Source organism: Indicator indicator, chromosome 26 (genome assembly GCF_027791375.1).
Source record: "Indicator indicator isolate 239-I01 chromosome 26, UM_Iind_1.1, whole genome shotgun sequence".
In the NCBI taxonomy this organism is placed as follows: domain Eukaryota; kingdom Metazoa; phylum Chordata; class Aves; order Piciformes; family Indicatoridae; genus Indicator; species Indicator indicator.
Genome location: NC_072035.1, coordinates 2,665,948 through 2,686,512, shown reverse-complemented (window position 1 = coordinate 2,686,512; position 20,565 = coordinate 2,665,948). Strand labels below are relative to the sequence as shown.

The following is a 20,565-nucleotide window of genomic DNA, read 5'->3' as shown; positions in this document are numbered from 1 at the left end:
TTGCACCTTTCTGCCAAGGGGCTTCCACTCTCACTTTGTCCTTCCACACTGTGCCAGGGTCTCTTCTCTGCCTCTACATCCCTCATTATGGCTAAGCAGAAACTCCATACAGTGAGTAACTGGAACCAGCCAACATACTCACCACTTGGACAAGCCTTGATCAGGACTCTAAAGCCCCATAGGGAAATCAGACCAAGTAATACAATTTAGGGCCTGGTTATTCCTGGCCAACAACGTGCTTCCTACTAAGGGAGATCTACTGGGGAAAGCCAGAGATGGAGAAGCAGATACAAAAGCAGAAAGGGAACAGAGGGATTGGGCCAGGAACCAGAGAAGCAGAAGGGCCCAGCCCATGACAGCACTCCCTGGAGTTGGAGGGAAGAGCCAGGTATCCTTCCCTCCAACAGCCCCAACTTCCTGCACACATGGCAGTGCTGCTGGTGAGACCTGCCCCGCCAGGCACATCACACTGCAGGGCTCTGCTCTGGCTGAAGTTAAAAATACCACAGGAAGCAAGAACAGGACAGAAGCTTCTGCCCAAAGAGTACTCTTATCTCTGCTCAGCAGACCCACCAGTCTTCCCAGCTCTGAGACAGGAAAAGCCTCAGACTGGGGAGGGGGAGAAGGGCTGAGTCCTAGGGGAAGGGCAGTGGAACAAGTGCCAAGTGTGCTGGGCTGCGCTCAGTCCTGCCACACTCACCCAACACCTGCCTGGAAAGGTGCCTTGCAGATCTCCTGTACTAAAGCCTACAAAAACTGTCCCTTTCCCCAAGAGAAGCTCAGTGCAAGCAATGCATTTATGGGACCACAAAGCCTGGGGGTAGGGCACAGCTCTGCATTAGGGGTTGGATTTCAGCCCTGGGGTTTCTTCCTGGGCAGTCCCGGCCAAGCACTCTGGCCAGCATGGTGCTTTCCAGAGCAGACACTGGTGACACACTGCAGCTGGATAACCAGTGCTAAAACACAAGATATCTTCACCCAGATGTTGCAGGGCCCTGGGGTTCCTCTGCCAACACCTCCAGCATGCCATGGGAGGAAGCCATGGCTGGGAAGATGCTCACTCCTATCATCTCCTCCTTGCAGGCAACAGTCAGCAACTCATCCTCTCTGCCAGAAAGACATAACTGAGAGCAGTAGAAGATGTTTTCTTCTAACCAGCCTCAAGAGACCCAGTCCCTTGATGCTCAGTGCAAAGATCCTGGAGTTTCTTGACAGGAAAAATAAAACCAACCAACTAAAAAGACCCAGATAAACCTGGGCAAGAAACCAGGCAACCATCAGGACCCCTGAAGCAGGTCAGTGCACAGAGAAACCCCTGGCCCCAGATGTCTGGGCCAGAGCTGGCCCCAGGCTGAGGAGCCCAAGCTGTTCAAACTCACAGGAGGGTACAGCTGCCTTTATAATGCTTGTGCTGGCCCCATACAAGAGGAACAGGGAGGGAGGCACAGCACCTCCTCTGGGAGTAAACATTGACGTGCATTGACACAGATAGTCTTCAAGTTTGTACACCAGAGAAACCAGGACTTTAAATACCAGAGCATTCCCAAACAACAGATTAGTACATGGGAGAGATCATTTTCTTTTCTTTTTTTTAGGATGCCTTAGAGACTTCCCAAGCTACTTTCTTTAAAAAAGACAGAGAGAGAGAGAGAGAAAAGAAAAGAGAGAACAGTTATTAAAAAAGAAATACACATCAGTAAACTGTTAAGTGAACAGCCTCCTCCACAATCCAGCTGACCACAAAGCCAGCACTGCTAATAAATTAGAGGGTATGGGTGCAGCTCTTGCCCACAAGTCTCTCTACAAGCGGAAACCTTTTCTAAATGTCCACAGCTCTTGCCAGGCCTCAGATGGTCACTGGGGAATTCCCTCTGTCCCCTGAGGACCTGCCTCTCACTGATCCTGCATCTGCTGCTGCATCTTCTGCAGCATCTCTTGCATCCGCCGTAGCTGCATGAGACAAAGACAGAGAAGCAGTAGTCAAAAAGGGATCTATTGTGGCCTGGAGCTGGTGATCTGCACTGGAGACAGTCCCTTGGAGCTAACAAAGGGATCTCCTCAGAGTATTGATTCCTACCTGAGCACAGAGGCATCTGTATCTAGGGTGGAATGGAGCTATGTTTCCCTGACAGAAGAAGCCTCAGCTTTCGTACCCTGTCCTCCACATCATAAGCCCATAATGGTGGGAGGCTGGAGTGGGAAGCCTCAGGACCACCTCTATAGGGCAATCCTGAAGAAACTCCAGCTCCAACACCAAGGAGACCCAGGCAGAAATGTGTCTCACCTCTTCATCCTTCATTTTGATCAGCTTCTCTGTCTCAGTGTCTGGTGTTGGGAGAGGCAGGATAGGGATGGGGCTTTCTATCCTGTTGTCCTGAGTCAGCTTGCTAGAGAGAAGGAGCAGAGAAGCGCAGTCAGCTGTGGTTCAGGCTGGCTGGCATTTGTGTCACCCCACAATGGCTGTCACCCACAGTGGCAGACCTGCCAGCAAGGTGGCAGCATGTGCCCAGCCAGGAGCAGGTGCTCTGGGGCAACCTAGCACTCAGGTTGGAATGAGGTCAGGTCATAGAAGTTTTCAGAACTGAAGCTTTCGGGTAGCTAACAGAAAATCCAAAGCAGGCATACACTGAAGGGGTGGCAGCGGCCAGAAGTGCCTGAGCTGAAATAGGAAATTCAAGATGTCACTTGCAGGCATTCACCACTTGGAGTCACCGTTGACTTATTATTGAGCCAATTCCAGTTCTGGAGCTTGGGATCTCTACCCAAAGCCTCTCCCTAGAGGACCCTTATCGAGCTGCTAGGAATGGCCACACTCTGGTTTTATGAGACTTGTTCACTGGCAAGGAACTAGCCATGGCATGAGAAACAGTACCAAACTTAAGCTTTTCTTAAGCTGAGCGGTTGCTTTTTCATTGTGCTCTTCTTTAAATAGATACACAGCCTACCTAAATAGCAGCTGTGACACTTCTCACAGATCTCTAGCATTTAACATAGTTATTTTGGGAGTCACTCAACTGTTCTCACAGTTGAAAAAGGCAGGCTTGTCTGCTACGCAAAAATACTGAGATGCACTCTGTGTGTGAACAGAATGTGCTAACCTGCACGTCTGCACTCATGCAAGACTGTTCCTTGCTGCAGCACAGCCATTTCTGCTCTGCAACATGGCAGTACAGAGCTACCCTGCCAGTTCAGGCAGGAAGTGAAAGGGATGGTTTAAAACAGATGAGCAAAGACCTAGTTAAAACTCAATTTGTCACCAGTATTTCAGTCATGGAAAGGAGACAGGGAAAAAGTTTTTGAATGAGAAGTCCATGTGTGCAGTCTTCTGTTTTCTGATCATTGTGACCAAAACCACAGAGAATCAAACTCAACAGGAAGACAATGCAGAGAAATCTTTGGAGATGTGTTAAGAGTTTTGTTGATTGCCTGGGCTCTGTTGTCTGAGAAACAGCAGCATCCCAAGGGTCATGCTGACATCTGGACAGAACTTCAGAATGCACACAGCTATTACCCATGGGAGAGTTTATCCCTTGTTTTATTAGGTTGGGTGTATTTCACCAAGTCCTAAGAACACCTCTTCAAAAGAATATCCTGGCCTGTTTCCCAAGATCTGCATGGAGAATCCTCAGAAAGGAACCATCCCTACCACGGTTTCAGGCCACATGCTTTGGATTTGCTATACTTCCTGGCGCCATTCCCTAGGCTGCATCCCAGCACATCCCCAGCAGACCCACAGCCTCCACAGAGCTGCTCCACAGAGACTGACACCTCTGCCACCTCTGGTTGAAGCAGTGAGGACATACCTGGTCATTTGCTGGATGCATTGAGCTCGGTAGTTCTCGTAGTGGACATCACAAGTGACATCCTTCAGGTCGTGCATGTGCGTCCGGATCAGCATGTTCCGCAGCTTCACGAAGTCGCAGTGTGCCTGGTTCTCCACTGCACAGCAACAGGGGAGTGCTTGGATGTCAAACCTCACCAGCCCTCTCCAGGGACCCACTCCTTACCTCCCACCCATCCACACTGGACTAAAACTCCTTCCTCATCCTCCCTCCACTTTTTCCTGTCACCACTCAGGGCTCTTCCTCTTGCCCTGGTACAGGCCCCGATAATGCTCTGCATTTCTCAATGCTGAAGCCAGGCTGCTGAAGTCACTTTTTCTGAGTAAAAGGATGAATGAAGCATGTGGAACAGAGTCTTCCAAGAGGATGCTGCTCCCAGGTACATGGGATGTCACTGTTAGAACCAGTGAGCACAGCTGGTGCTGGAAGGAAACTGCTCATCTGCTCTACTTAGGGATCTAAACCTGCAAGATGTTAAAGCAATGCACTAGCAAGCGGGAGGCAGCAACAGCAGCAAAAGCCATTCCAGGGTTATTATTCTGCCTGTAGGCTTTACAAGATTTCTCCCTTTAGGAAGGAAGAAAGTTAGTGAGAAACACATTGTACATCAGCCCAGCAACTCCAACACATACAGGAGTGGCAGCAGGGGAGCAGGTGCAGGAGGGTTTATGATTCGGTTTGGCTGAGGGCAGTGGTTTCTTCCTAGAAAATAGACTGGCAATGTCCAGCCTCCCCCCTTAGTAAGAAGCTCCAATCCTAGTGCATTCTTCCATTCACACTGGAGCCTCTCTTCAGCCTGCCATGGCTTCAGAGGCAGGCTGACTGCTAAGCCCCCAGTACAGACCTCCTGAACCGGTCCCAGTGCCTCTGTCTCTATGCTACCTTGTGCCGTGCCGTGTGCCAAAGGGAGCGGAGTCAGTCACAGCTGTGCAGAGGTAAGCTCTCTCCTCTCATCCTTCCCTACCTGTCCTTCCCCCATGCCTGCCTGCCCCTTGCTCCCAGTACCACACTTACCTTCCACAATGCCCCAAGGGTAGAGCCGTCCCCGAACCCGCTGGCCCTTTGCCTCCACCACAGTGTTACTGCCGATGACCGCAAAGGGAGCGCTCTCCTGCAACAAGAGGCACTGCTGGGCCCAGCTCAGCCTGGGGCTGCCCACAGAGCCCTCCTCCAAGGGCCAAGCTCAGGCAGAGCAGAACAGGAAGGTGCTGGTAGGATAAGCACAGGGACATCCACACATGCAACAGCACATGACACCACAATGCAGTTGCAGAGAAAAGCCTAAGGCACTGGGGTCTGCTGGCAGCCTGATTCCCAGCCTGATCTTCTCAGCCATCCTCAGGGAAACTGTGTCTCTGCAGGTGCCTGCATCCCTTCTTTGAGGGAAAGCTCTACAAAGAAGCCAGAGCAGAAAGGCTGGGATACCAAACAAGTGGGAGAATGTTCACCAAGATCTTGCCAGGCAGAAATGTACAGGCTGTGCTCCTTGCTGCTCAGAGGAAACAAAAGCCCACTGCAGCTCTCTGACAGGAGAAAGAAGGCCATACTGCATGCACACACAGGACTGGCTCGGCCTGGGAGAGGGTGAGGCCTGGGCTGCTGGAGCCTCTGGACAGGCCTGTGTGATCATGTTGTCTTCCCCTATGCAACTCGTGTCACAGTGGTCCCTCATCACTCACAAATTGCTTGTCCTTACTGATGGCATTGCTCAGAAATAAGAGCTGACAAATGCTGCACAACCCAGCCCTCATCTTAAACATACAGGCTGAGGTACACCCAAGAGAAAACTGACACTGCCTGGTGGGAGAGTACAAGTGTCATGTCCTCATGCTACATTTGATTTCATGGCACCAACAAGGACATCAGCTTTTTCTCCTGGTCATCTACCACATAAGGCAATGTAGGCAGGGCTTTGGCACACACAGGGCAGCTCTGGCTTCTTCTGCAGCAACCTTCAGGTTGCTTACCTTCAGCTCTCTGTCTTGCTGCTTGAACTCCTCATCTTCATCAGAGTCACACTCAGGAAACTGATACACTTTAATGCCAAATTTGTCAATCTCTTCCCGGATCTGAGTCCATGCAAGACAAAACCAAAAGGACACAGGACTGAACAACACAGAAGCTGGGTTTATTCCCTGTATGTGTCACCCTAGGATCATAGGATTGCTGTAGCCTACAAATGGTAAAAGGATTTGCAGTTTCTTCTAGAGCTGGCCTCTCTGCAGGCACCACTTCCCTCACAGCACAGCACTGCTGCAATTAGATTTTCAGGTACTGTCTATGTATGTATATAGAAACACACACACACAAACACAATCTATCTCTACCCCTCTCTCTCCCTCCCCTCCCTACTCAGCCCATCCCTGCCACCACTGTGAGAAATTGTATCTCACTCTCTCTTTTAGCTTCCGGATCTCTGAGGGGATCAGGCAGTCAGCTTTGGCAATCAAGGGCACAATGTTGACCTTCTCATGCAGAGCCTTCATGAACTCCACATCCACAGGCCTCAGCCTGCAGCAGGAATGAGGAAGGACATTGTTAGCAAGGATGCACTGGGCAGTTCTCCCTCCAACCCCTCCACCCACTCAGAAAGAAGGGAAAAGGACAGCAATGTCACAAGAGACTTGGGGTAACACTGGGACAGCTCTCAGTTAGCTTTCCTGAAGATACAGATCTATCTCAGACTTTAACTGCTGACACAGGCTGGGTATTTGATCCCTTGCAGGTCAAATACTGCCCAAGCCACAGCCCAGGGTCTCCCTCCAGCTGTCCTCTGCTGCAGGGCAGCCAACATGGCCCCTCCAGCTGCTCAGGCTGGCACACAAGTCAGCAAGGGCCAGGCACTGAAGGCAGCTTAAAATTTCCTTTTCTACCCATCACTCAGATTTAGCTAGGTAGGAAGATACAAATCTGTGTGGCATTATTTCCCTGGTTCCCCCAACAGGCTGTAAGGCCTGAGGGTGATCACTCTGCATGACCACAGCAAGGGGCAGGGAGGTGGGGTGACACCCAGCTGAGGGACAGCATCTAGACAGCTCTTCCCCTGTGCCAGCAGTCCTGCCAATGTACAAACCACTATGGGGCAATCCTAGGGCACAAGGGACCAAGTCGCAGCCTGGCCATGGAGTGGGGGCTCTCACCCATGCCCAAAGGGTGAGATGAAGTAGAGGCAGCAATGCACTCGGTTGTCCTGGATGTTCTTCCGGTTCAGGCCGCTCTCATCACGGAAATACTGCTCAAACTGCTGGTCAATGTAGTCAGTGATGGGCTTCCAGCTGGGAAAGTAAAATCCGGTGTTTAACGGGACAGTGCCTCCAAGGGGCTATGAGAAAGCATCATCCTCTTCCTACTGCCAGACCCCCTTCTGGTGAAGCACCCACAGACAACAAGACATGACCAAGGATTAGGAGGAAGGCAGCAGTGGCTTGCTCACCACTCAGTGTTGTTAACAGCATCTCCAAAGCCTGGTGTGTCCACAATGGTCAGCTTCAGCTTGACGCCCTTCTCCTCGATGTCCACTGTGTGCTTGACGATCTCCACTGTCTGGTTGATTCTCTCTTTGACAGGAATATGGGAGTTAAAGCCAGGCAGTACTGCTGGAGATGCCCACTCACACCCATGACAAGTCAGCTCCCTCCTTATCACTGAGCACGGGGAGTGACATGGCTTTCAAAAGTCTCTGACCATCCTCTAAGAGACTGGTACTGTGGGAGGCCAGCAGCTAGTAGACTCAGAATACAGACTTGTGAAGTGCTCGGAGCCCAGCTATTCTGAACATTTTGTCTAGTCGCTTGGGAAGGGAAATCTCTATCAGACTCCAGAACCCAAAAACAAAAGTCAAAGCTCAACACCTTAGGGGGTGCTAGTGCTGCTCTGTAGCCTCATCTGCCCTTCACAGGATAGAGAAGTCCTACAGCCAAACCCTTTTTGCTCAAATACTAAATAGAGCCTCTGCAGCCAGAGAAGGAGAGCAGAGCACCAAACAACAGTGCTGGGATCCAGCAGGCCTGTAGCTGCCACTGAAGCAAGGAAACAAAGTACTAGAGCTTCAGACAGTCTAGATCTGCAGACAAGAACCATTCACCCTGCTTTGTCCCCAACTTACCCTCTGCATTGAGGAGCTTTCTGTCTTTGTAGAGGTCTGTCAGGAACAGGCTATTCACCAGCGTGGATTTGCCCAGACCCGACTCTCCTAATTGGCAGAGTGCAAAGGGGAGGAGGGAAAAACAAGTAACAAGACCCACTAATTGACTTACAAATGAAACTGAACAAGGCTCTGAATCCTGAGCCAGAGGAAGCGAGAGAGACAAGCTATCAGAAGCTGTTTATTGGTATTGCATTTTTCCAGCAGTGGGAGGACTTCTGCTGCAAGATGTCTCAATCCTTGTAGAAATGCGATCTCTCAGCTCCTCCATCCTCCCTCTCCTTCCTTTCCCTTGGCCCCTGCCTGGCCCTGCCTTCACCACCCAGAACAGCCACTCTGTTGAAGAAGCCTGGACTGGGGTTAGGAATAGTTAGGAGGGGTCTGTTCCTTCTGGGGAACTGTCAGATGACAACATAAGCTGGGGAGCAAAGCAAGTCTGGGACAAGGACCAGAAGAGAGAGAGGGGAAGATGCAGGCACTAAGGGAAAACCATGCACCCCCCATATGGCCCAACAACTTCCATCCATGGGCAATCTCACCTGCAACCATCAGGGTGAAGTCGAAACCCTTCTTCACAGATTTCCGGTGGACCTGGTTGGGCAGAGTGGCAAAGCCCACATACTGCTTCTCATGGTCCTGCAGGGCAGAGGTGGATGGGAGCAGGTCAAGGTGTGCCACTCTTCTTTCTCAAGCCTCACACAGCATCAAGCAGCTGGACTCAAAAAGCCCAAGGCAGTACCAAGGACTGGAAGAGAGGCTGGTCCCTACCCTGACAATAGTGTGGGGCAGGGCACACATCTCCTCTAGACTCAGGAACTTCTGCCCTTCCTGCAGGTGGACACCAAGGGCTACCTCCTGCCAGGCACAGCCCTGCTCAGCTGCTCTCACCAGCCAACAAGGCCCAGCACAGAGAGCACAAGAGCTGAGGTACATCCTGCTGTTGCCCCCAGAAAGTACCTCTGGGGCTGCTACTGACACACAACCTTCCTAACAATTTGTTTCTCCTGCATGGTTGCAGGCTCCCTTCACAAGCAGGGTCACCAAATGTCACTTCTCCCCAGGTCTTTCAAAGTAATTTCTATACCCCTCCCTCCAGAGCTGTGTGTGATAGATGGAAAGCTCTCTGTAGCTGGCACCCCAAGGTTTGTGCTGTCCTGAGCCATGACTAGAGGAAGGTGCAGTGGCTTGGCTCCTGCTTGACCTAAGTGGGGATTATTTCTTGCTGTGTCATAGCCATTCCTGGCTGAGTAAGAGGAAATCCTGAGTAATCTCTCAGCATTATTTCTGAAGAGACAGAAGTTCAAGGAGCATGGCAAGTGGGAAGATGCAGAAGTACTGATAACACAGACGAGATGCTTTGGGTGATGGCATTACATTACTGGAGTGTTAGCTACTGTCTAACCACCCCCTAGACACAGCCTCCTGTCACTCAGTGCTCTCTTGGAGCACCAAAGCCACAGCCACCCCACAAGTGTGGCACACACTCTGTACAAGTACACTAAGTGCACTCAAGGAGCAACATGACCAGCAGTAGGTTTCAGGAGTACATGGTGTGCATGCCACAGCTGGGAGCAGCCAATCATGCAGCTTGCACTGCCTCCCAGGAGCACACACCCTGGGCATGCAGGGTGCCTCCTGCAAGGTGAACATGGCTCACCCACAGGCTTCACAGACCTGCTCCAGGTACTACCCTCAGGATGGGCTCAGCATGGTCCAGTGCTCACAGCTCAGGTGCCACCCAGCCTGGCCATTCCATCCATCCTCCACCTGAACACCTCTGGTCTTTCACAGCGTACAGCTCTGCAGCAGTGCATTCCCCTTCCCAGGGCCACTGCAGAGACTTTGGCAGACACTTCCCTTCTCACACACTTTCCAAGCTAGACCCAAGGGGAAGCAGTCATTCACAAATGCCTGAGCCAGAGACATCCACTCCACTTTTCAACATCAGTTAAAATAAGCATCCGCTGTGATTCACATCACAGGCAAAGCCATGGAGATAGGAGCTCCTGAAAAGCAACCCCATCTCCCACCTGGCCTTGGAAGCCTTCAAGCATACAACTGTCCTCACCCTGCAAGCTCTCTGGCACTGGTTCTCCAGACACAGCAGGGAAGGCCTCTGTTTCTAAATTGAACAATCTCCATTCCTGGAACACACACACAAAAAAAAAACACAAATCATGATCTAATGTGTTGAGCTTAGGGCAATGCTGACCAGTACCAATTTTCGCACCATGAGTGGGCAACACAGTTCCTGAGCAGCCCTCTGCAGCCTCTGGCTGCATGTTCATGTGTGAGCACTTTCAGGCACCCACAGCCATGCAAACTGCAAAGTCCTGGTGGGCACATACAGCAGGGAGGGCACAGAGTCTCCTCCTCCCCATTTACAGCTGATCTGTATTGCCCACTCCGATGGGGCTGTCATGGCTGATGGCCATTGTGGCCCAAGAACTCTCCTGTCTTCCAGAAATTCAAGTTTGGTTTGGGTCTCCAACTCAGTCACTTTAGCCCTACCACAGTCACCGTTAGGTCTGGTCTCCCTCACCTCAGCCCATTGATGTTTCACCCTCCCACAGTCCAGAAGGACAGGGGACAGAGCAAATTGAGAGAAGTGAGGAATATTAGAGAGCACTCAAATCACTCCACTGGGAGCTCTAACAGTTGAGGTGAAAGGCAATGGCAGCCCAAAGCAGCAGTGCAGCAGGCAGTAATAAGACACCAGGGTGAAAAGCGATGGCAGCTCTGTCAAGCTGCATACAGCAAAGCAGCACCTGCCTAGGGGACACTGCCAACTGCCATCCAAAATGCTCAGTAAAGTGTAAACATAAGGTGTGCAAAGCAGGGTGAGAAATGTGGGACTGGCAAGATGAAGAAAATGAGAAAAAAGGCCCATCCAGGCCGTGTCCTTCAGTGCCAGGGCTACCTCCCAGCTGCTTCTCAGGAAAACACACCCATGAACACAACCAAAATGCAACCAAAGCCAGCACCAGCCAGGGCAAGTGCCAGTGCTCAGCAAGTGGCACAAACATACATCTGCCCTTTCCCTTCTGCTTCTCCTACAGCCAAACTTTGGGTTGGAGCAGGAAGAGACCTGCCCCAATCTTTACCAGCCTTTGGAAAGAAAACAATCACCTGCTCTTTCCAGTGACCTGACATGTGAAATAGCCCTGGTAACATGCTAGTAAAGCCCTAGCTGAGGCTTGTGGTGTGTTTCTCCTATCTCCTTTGGGCTGTAACCTGGATGACTAAGGGCTGACAACAGAGACACTGGGCTGAGCTCTGGTGCAATTCCACTTACTTCAGCCAAGCATAACTGGCTGAACCTGATCTCTTGTTTCTGTTCAGCCCAACCAAGGAAGGCTGGATTTACTGTGCCTCTGGTTGCCTCCCCACAGCTCAGGGGAATCACCACATTTGGAATGAGCAAATCCTGGCTGGTGCAGGATGCTGTCCTTCACCCATGGCTTGTGGTTGATTTTGCTTGCAGTGAGGAAGGTCAATGCTGAGCATAACACCAAGAGAAGAGCTTCCCTTGCAGTGGCAGGCAGCCAGAGTCACAAGGGGAAATGCCCTATTCCCAGCCATGCCCCCCTCTGACCAGCCATGATGTACTACAGAGCCCGGCCAGGAGCTGGTAGACAGCATGTCACCTAAAGGTGAAGGCTAGAGATGTAGGGGAAATTGTGGGGAGGGGTCCTGAGCCTTCCCTCAGGAACAATGGCATGGTCCCTGCACCACAGCCATCCTAAAGCCACGATTCCACATCTTGGCTTTGAGACATCCAATGTGTGCTCCCATCCCAGCCACATTTCTACACTGCAACAGTCATGTGCCACTATCTCTGCTAGTGTGACAATACCAACATGGCACCTAAGGAGCCCAAGTAGGCTCCCAAGCATAGTGTCTGCCTTGCTCAAAGCTCTAAGTCACCATTTCCACTAGGACCCAACACAGATGCTATCGTAGAGCAGCTATGCATGGGATAGGAAATGCCAAAGGGGGAATACAGGGCTGAGAGGGCTACTGAAGGAGGCAGGTGGTTTTCTGGGTCATGAAAAGCTAAAATCCATTAATTAGATGAGAGACTTGGATTGAGGGAGTTCCTGGAGGCATCAAACCCCCTCTGCATGCTCCTGACCCTCACAAGCCAGCTCCCATCAAGCTGACACAAGCTGGGACAGCTGCTCGGTCACTGCACTCTTGCTTCCTTCACTAGCCCCAGCTGTCGGGAAAGGGCCTCAGCCAGCTGAGCCAGCGGCGCTTTGGCACAGGGAGTCCCTCTCCTGACCACCTCCTTCATGTGGTGCCTTTGTTCCTGCTGGCATCCCACTCTCACATGCCTGGGAACGTGCCCCACGCACTGCAGTGAAGACTACCAAGAGATGTTGTTGACCTCTGGGGCCCTGTTAAAAACCACAGCATGCCAGGCCAGGCCAAACCTGCGTGTGCTCTCCCTCAGCACATGCCCACTGGTTCCCTGGACATCACAGCAACATGCCCTGTCCTCACATCCTCCACTACCTGGCCAAGGTGGCCAGGGCTCCCCCACAGGCTGTGTTCTCCATGGGAGTTCAAGCCAAGGAACAAAGCACTGAGGGGTTCAAGTCCTGTTCCTGTCAAGGCTAGAAACATTTGAGATCTGTGCACAGAGAAGCCATCCCCAGTAGCAAGTGTCCGCAGGGCTGTCTGTACCTCCAAGGCAGGGCACAGCACAGCCTCCAGTGATTCCATCCTTCCCAATTCCCTCCTTGCCTCTCTGGCAGATTTACTGCTTAAACCAATCCAGATCTCGTGTGACTTCACCACACAGCCTAGGGATAAATGGGGCCTCACTGGGTGTATTCAAAAGGGCTAAAATTAAACATCATGGCACCACAGAAAATTTGAAGAATAGCCCCTGCCACAGGCCTGGAACAAACCCCAGAAACGATGAAGCTTGTGCTGGGATCCTGGTGCCCCTGCTTCCACTTTGCAGGAGGAGCATCTCGGTGCTACTCCAGCACAGGCTGTCCAGTTCCCTCCCGGGCAGCCCTTCTTCCAGTCGTTCCCCGCTGGCCAAGAACAGCAGCCACATCCGCGCCTGCACAGCCCAGCCTCAGAGGGGAGCAGACCAGACCCTTTGCTTCCTTTCACTGCTAGAGAGCTGCATAAATTCAGAACGACAGCAGTTCCCGGGGCATCCCCCGCTGGCATCTGCTGCCTTGGGCCTGGGGCTGGCCACGGGAGTATCAGCAGCCACTCGTCCACCACTGCTGTTCGCTGCAGCAGAAGGAAAAGCGGCTAGCAAAGCCCAGCGTTAACTAACACAAACCAGGCTCTGTTCGGGCACCCGCGCACGCACGCCATTCAGACAGAATCACTGCATCAAATAACCGCACAAAACCGCCGTGCGTCTCCCAGCTGTCCAACGCTCCTCCCGGCCTTCTGCCCGCGGGGGCTGCCGCCCTGCTTTCTGTCCCCGCTAGCTCTCCCTTACCGGTGGCTTTCCGCTCCCCTGCTCCTCAGAGGTCCCATCTTGTGCTGCACACGTCTTCTCGGGCACCATCCTCCCCCCTCCTGTCCCCGCTGCTCCTGGCTTGCACAGTGCTATAAATACATCCCCGTACCTTCAGCTTGGCCGTGTGACTTCGCTGTGTCTGCGTCCGCGGGGAAAGCAGCCGCTCCACCAGGCGCTCCTGAATAATGATCGAATCCATGAGCGCGGCCGACAGGACGGACAGCCACGGCGGGCCAAGGGAAAAACACCCACCCCATGTGTTCCCTCCCAGCCTTCGCTAAATCCATGCGGCAGCCCCCCCGCCCACACGCATGCACACACACGCAGGGCTGGCTCAGCTCGCAGCGGCCCGGCAAGGCGAGCAGAGGTGAACGGGCTCCCGGCAGCTGCCCGGGATTTCCTGCCGCCGCCTGTGCAGCGGGAGGAGCCTGCCAGCAAGGACAAGGACAAAAGCCACCGCGGCCGCAGGCCAGAGGCAATGTCTCTCGCTCCGCCAGTGTGCTGTGGAGAGGTTGTGCACGTACCGGATGCTGTCCCAGCCACGAGTCCGACTCCCTTTGTCAGATGAGCTTATTCAGCTGGAGGAGTTCCTAGAGATCCCCACAGACACGGCCAAGACAAAGGTTTGCTGCCAGAAAGCCTGCTCTTGGTGACAGTGTACTGTGCTTCTGGTTGTGTGTGCGAAGTTCTAATGGGTCTGGAAAGCACCCCAAGAGCAGGGTCCAAACCTAGCCCCAGACCTCAGTCTTGGATCTGCCTCCACATGGTGTTGTCTAGTTCAGGCTCTATTGCAGCCTCATCTCTTAACCCAACTAGAATAGAAGCTGATGTATTCCTGGCCTTCCAGCAACCACTTAATCTCTGAAGACTTCAAAATGAAGTGCCACCAAGGCATTCAAAACTAACACTTGGTTTCTGAAGCCAGGTCTAAGACCTGCTTCCCACCTCTTCTAGGCAGCCATAGAAACTGAACAGGAATTTAACTGAAACAGACAGAAGCTGATCATCTCATGTAATCACATGATTCCAGAAACTGGGGGGTTAATATCCCAGCAGGCATAATAAAATCACACAGGATGGCAGTACTGGCACTGCTTGAGGAACCTGCCACCTGCCACACAGGTTCCCAAGCAACTTTCTGCAGCCACACTCCTGCCTCACCCTCAGCCAGAGCTCCTGCTGCTGCTCTGGGAACCACAGGTCTCCAGCAGTAGCTCCACAGAACCACAACCCAAGGGCTTCCACCATGCACCCCAAATGTGTTTGACAGCAGGTTCTGCTATATGGTACCAAGTTACTGCAAGGACTCCAGTAGCCTGAAGTCTGGTGGCAGATGTAAGAGTGGAAAAATCTTGGAAGCACACCACAGGCTGAGAAAAAAAAGAAAGAAGGAAAAGAAGTTTTACCTGTGCTACCATCCTGCACATTGAGGGAAGGCAGAAGGTCCTACAGGCTGAGAAAAATAAATGAAGGAAAACTGGGAAACATTCCCAGAGCAGGAAAACTGCTGCCATACAGCAGCTGTCACACTGCATACATGAAGCCCTTTTCCAAAACACCCTGCTCTGCCACCAGCATCCTTAAATTACTTAAACTGGGGTTTGTTCCCAGTTGTTTCTGTGTGTAGCAGTCAAGCTGGAAGCCTGGACTACATCCAGGTGTGGCAGGAATTGCCACCTCTCAGATAATGTCCCCTTTGGGCAGCTCAGCCCATGTTTTACAGCTCTGCTCCATTCCTCAGGGAGTCAATAACCCCACAACATCCTCCCAGCCCACTCATGACAATATTAGGTATTTTTTCCTTCTAGATTCACAATACTTAATCCTCACTTTCCTGACTGTAAGGCTCCACCACCAGGGTATTCAGCTTGTACATGACTGAGGAACAATGTCTGCACCGGGCAGCAGGAGGAACATCATCCAAACTGACTTGAAATAACACAGAGGTTTCACCAGTCCTTCCACACAATAAACCACAATAGCTCTGCACAAACCCTTTCCCAGTCCCCATGAATTCTCATGCCTTAGTAGACCCTTGTCTGAGGATTACAGGCCACATGGCCACCAACCACAAGCATCTTCCAAGGGCACATGGAGACATGTTGTGTCCCCACAAGCCCACTGCACCAAAGCACAGCATTCTTCTGCGCTGGGATCACAGATGAAGTCAACAACGATTTGGTTGCAACAAAACCACAGTGTTGCTCAGGTCCCAGAGGCTGTGCTGACAGGGTGGAGAGCAACAAGGAGATACTGTCTCCCATGTGCCTTGAGCTCTCACACATCACACGTGTTCTCAGGACTGGCAGGCAGGGAGGAATCTCAGCCAGAAGGTCATGCCTGGGACCACAGAGACCAGATTAGGAGAACAAACCCAGAAGGGTAGGCCTTAGTTAGAGAGGGCATCTGAAGGCTGAGTTGTCAATGCTATGGCTTTCAAAATGTTGAAGGAGGGTTGACTGATCCCAGACTCAGCCTCCTCTGCCTCTCCTAGAGATGTTCATCTTGGCTCCTCTCCTACCAAGAGTAACTATACCAGAAATAACAGGCCAACGAGAGGACACCCTCATGGCTGTGTGCCACATGACACACCCAGGGCTGTTGGCTTAGACTGGTCTGTGTCCAATTTTGTCACAGACAGACAAAAAAAAAAAATCTTATTTTGCCCCTGTCTTTTCTGAGTGCCTCCCTCTCTTTCCATGCAGCCCCTGGAAATGCCCAGTGTATACTCTGGTCTGGTCCTCTCCAACAAGCAATCTGATGTATGACATCCTTTAGAGAGGAAAAACAGCACACAGGAAGTCTTACATGGTGTGCAGCAAGGAAATGCACATCTTTACGCATTCAAGACCTAGAACAAAACCAAAATGTTTTCATCCACTGGCTTGTGGGCCACCTGTACCTCTAAGGTACCTCTCCAGGCAGGTGCCAGCAGCAGCAGCATCTCAGGAGGGAAGCTGGCAGCAGAATTCAGGTTTGTGATTGTCAGAGCAGAGTCCTGCCCAGTCCCAACCTGCTGAGCACTCAGCAAAAAGCAATCAGTGAATACTGTCTGGCACAGCCTGGCTCTTTCATGTTTCTGCTGCATTGAGCTCTTGCTCACTAACAACGGGGCCAGGGCAGAGCCAAACCATACAACCACCCTTCTGCAACACCTCCCTCCTCCGGCTCATCAAAGTCAGCTTGGGACAAGCCCTTCCCAGAGCTGCTCTAGTCAGGGGTGACAGCACGTGTGGCAGAACTGTGGCTGTGCATTAGCAGGAATGGAGCAATGTCCTACTTTCCCTTTGGTAGAAGGGATTTCTGGCCTGCTGTGCTGAATGTGGGCTCTGAGAAGAGGAGAGAAAATGCACAATTTCATGGTTTTAGATGAAAACTCACCAGAAGGCAAAATGCACCACGGGGCAGCTGCCTGGAGTACAGACAGGTTTCCCCAGAGCAGTACATCAGCCTTGGAGGCAGGCAGGGGTAGACCCCCCACTCTGCTCCAGATCAGCCCCAGGAACAAAAAACAAGGAGCCATGCTTCCCCAGCAGCACTCACCCAGGGCAGGCATAGAGACACACAGGGCACAGGGCTGTGCTGCTACACCATGACAGGAGTTGGAAGCAACACGAGTGAGGAAAGCAGCCAGTGCTCAGGAGCTGGCAGTGGTGAGGGGCAGAGGCAGATGTGGATGTGACAAGCAGCAAGGGAGCAGGGATGAGCGAGGAGAAATCAGTGCAGATCAGAGATGGGGAGAGGAAATTCTGTCCTTGGCTACACATACACCCTTCAGCCACAAAAATCAGAGCCACACACACCTGCCTCCTGGCAGGCCCCAACTCCCATCAAAGCAGGGCTTTCTCCTCTGCAGCCTCCACGCTTGGCTTTTCCATCAGCTCAGCAATGAGCAACAGAGATATTACAAACAGGAGCTACATCCAGAGTTCCAGGTGTGAAGAGTTTTCCCCTCCCATCTAAAAGAGCATCTAGGGCAAGGGGAGTGAGGGGAAGAAGCACAGTGCAGGGAGACAGACCCCAGCCAGCTCAGAGAGGTCCCCCACCCACAGGGCAGATGGTTTCTGGCAGAGATGCTAGGGCCTAAGGACTGAAGTGCTCAGGCTCTAAACTTGGTGAACAACCATGGAAAGAGAATCTTCAGCCTGGTGCAGACAGATGTTCTTGAGCTGCACCAAGACAGGGAATAGGGTCCCATCAGTGATGCTTCTGGCCAGCCTGGCCTATGCAGTGGTCTGATGAAGCTCTGTATATCCATGGCTCAGCAGGGTCAGCACAGTCACGTCACAACAGTGTTTATGTTTTTACTCTGAAGCAGACAAAAGCTATTTTCAGAATTTGCTACAGAAGGGAACTTTGGTTCCTGGGTGTTTTCTGCTGGCACAGGAAGAGCAGTTCCAGAGGAACCATTTGCCCAACTTGAACAGGAGCAGCAGCAGGCAGTAAATCCATTCCCAGCTTGGGCCAGGGCAATGGAGGCTGAGGAGCTGTGGGTATCTTCCCTGCAGGTGCATAGCTGGGAACACCCACAGCTCAGTTCTCACGTTCTCCTCCTGCTGCCTTCTCTGCCACTACATCAAAATTCAGTGCTGACTTCAGAGAGATGAATCCCACAAGGTTTGGACCCAGCTGCTCCATCAGAAGCAAAGCTGTACAGTCACCTTCAGGTTCCTACTGACCTGACCTAAGAGGTTCCTGCTGATCTAAACTCTGAAGATTAATTTAGCTTTGAACTTGCAAGCAAGGCTCTATGGAAGTGGTTACTGGTAGCATCAGAGCCATGACACTTGCGTCAGGCTCCATCCTTTGACACACAAGTCAAGCTTTCTTTTCCACTCAAGGATCACAGCTGCTTTGTCACATAATCCCTCCAGAAATCTATCAAAATCCATTTTAATGGTATTTGGGCTCCCTGCTTCCACCTGAAGTACCTCAGGCTTCCGAAGAGCTACTCTGTGACTCATGAGATGCCTCCTCTTCCAGCTCTGTAAAAGGATCGAGGACCATAAATTGCCTCACGCTTGTTTAAACTCGTGACTCCCTCTGGAGCAAGCTGACAGCTCTCATCACACCCAGCTCCTCTGCTCACCATTTGGGATCATCTGCAAAATGTAACATATGGGGCAGCTGTGGAGCTGGCTGGAGCTCTTCCACAAAGCACCTGGCTGCCCTCCTCTCTGCAGAAGCACTTCCAGCCAGCCTGGCCTGGTGCCGTACCAACGCGTTCCACGCAAGGGAGAAGCCGGCCTGCAGAAGAACAGGTGCTGCAAGCAACTGGGCTGTGCTCAGGGGCTGAACTGGGAGCTCCCATGGGAGCATCCCCTGACCAGGGCCAAGCAGAAACCAATTTGCAGATCAGGCTTGCAACCCTCACTCCTTCCCACCTCACACAGGGTGGCAGGCACTGGCATCTCCAGTTGTGAACACATTCAAAACCTTAGCAAAGAAGAAAGGTTTCCAAATTCCAATAGCTGGTTCAAACAGAAGCAGAAATCAGGTGGTACAGGAAAGTCTGCAGCAGTCCCTCAGCAATTCCACTGATCACGTTTCCTCTGCTTCATCCTCCAGCTCTGCAGCACAAATCAGGCTTAAAGAGATTCTCTGCCTCTCACCGCAAACCAGAGCGGAGCCCTGCCAGCCCCAGGAAGCTGGGAACAGGAATGCCTGGGAGACAAACAGGTACACATCACTCCCTGGCATGGATGCTGGCTGGGCTGGGAACTGTTTGGTGGGAGAGTGTGAAAGATAATGGTGATTTATCTTCTGAAATGGAAGGACACTGCTTCTCCAACTCTCAGGGTCTCCATCCAAATGACAAGAACATCAGCAGTTTTGGAAGCTCTTGGTGCACATTAACATACATGAACAGAAAAAGGGTGGGGATGGGATGCTACGGAAGGTCCACTTTAAAGTTACAGGTAGTGGTCCCAATCCTGCGATCCTTACTCACCGAGTAGTCCCTTTCAAATAGAAACGACTGCTCACGTGAGTAAGGGATGCAGGATCAGGGCTGTCTACCAAAGAAGATGAATCCTGAACTGGAGAGGACATCATGGCCTCTGAGCACTGCAAGACACCCATGCTTGGTCTAGCAAGGACCAGCCCAAGGGCATTGCCAGGGAAAACAGCACACTGAGCACCAACCATGGAGTGGAAGGCAGCAGACAAGTAAAGCTGGAAAAGGGATGCTCCACTTAAGCAGGGGTGCTCCTGCTCCATCCCCAGTATGCCCATTCCAGATACTCCCAGCTCTGCAAGATCTTTCCTAACCCTGCTGTCCTCCCAGCAGGCTCCTGAAAACAGCATTATGAGAACAAAAGCCAACTGTCCTGGGACAGCTCCCAGTTTCTGTCTGGGTCTCCCAGCTACAATTAACATAACTTTAGGAGTAGCTGATGTCCATGAGGGAGGAGAATAAGCCCACTCTTAGCTCACCAGGTTATTTTTAATTCCATTAGTTAAGGGGGAAAAGGCAGCTCTGAAAAGCAACCTTCATTCCTGGGAGGCATCCAAGGAAAGGCAGCCTCAGTCTGTGTGAGGTGTAACTCCAAACAGCTCTGCAGACTGCACTCTCCAAGGTCAGACTGTTGCTTTCCATGACAAGGAGGTAGAGCCACCTCCTCCATCCTAGGGAGTCTCCTGTAGGTCTCCCTCAAGTATTCAGACCCCCAGCTCCCACTCCCCATCCCTGCTGCCAGCTGTCCCTGCGCAGTCACACTGCACTAACACAAAGCACAGTCCTTGTGCAGGCTCACTGAGAGGGCAGAGGCACATAGGGACCTCCCACTTCCTTCCTTCCTTCACCTTTGGGCTTGCACCACCAGCCCATTTGACCAAGATGAGCCTGCTGAGAGGCTGTCAGCCAGGCATTTACCCTCCTCCCTTTGTAAGTGCTCCACCAAGACATGACACAGCTGTAAAGTGCTGCCCCTTGGAGCCCAGCATAGGGCAGCATCCCCAGCAAACGTAGCTTTGTCACTTCCATCTCAGCTCCCTGTGACGTGCACTCAACCATCTGCCACCTCAGAGGAGACCCCTGGGATCCCATTTCCCAGCCCTGCCATATGACCAGCCTGTGCAAACCT

The 20,565-nt window shown here is 52.0% G+C and overlaps 1 protein-coding gene across 1 annotated transcript; it reads right to left on the bottom strand.

The window, feature by feature from the left end:
- Positions 1 to 1,893: 1,893 nt before the first annotated feature.
- On the bottom strand, positions 1,894 to 13,679 carry SEPTIN5 (septin 5). The gene is made up of 11 exons (XM_054392740.1): positions 13,590 to 13,679; positions 8,526 to 8,622; positions 7,948 to 8,034; positions 7,276 to 7,399; positions 6,983 to 7,117; positions 6,236 to 6,353; positions 5,810 to 5,911; positions 4,857 to 4,953; positions 3,804 to 3,939; positions 2,285 to 2,387; positions 1,894 to 1,950 (listed from the first exon to the last, which is right to left on the bottom strand). The coding sequence occupies exons 1-11, from the start codon at positions 13,677 to 13,679 to the stop codon at positions 1,894 to 1,896; spliced, it is 1,146 nt and encodes a 381-aa protein (XP_054248715.1).
- Positions 13,680 to 20,565: the final 6,886 nt, after the last annotated feature.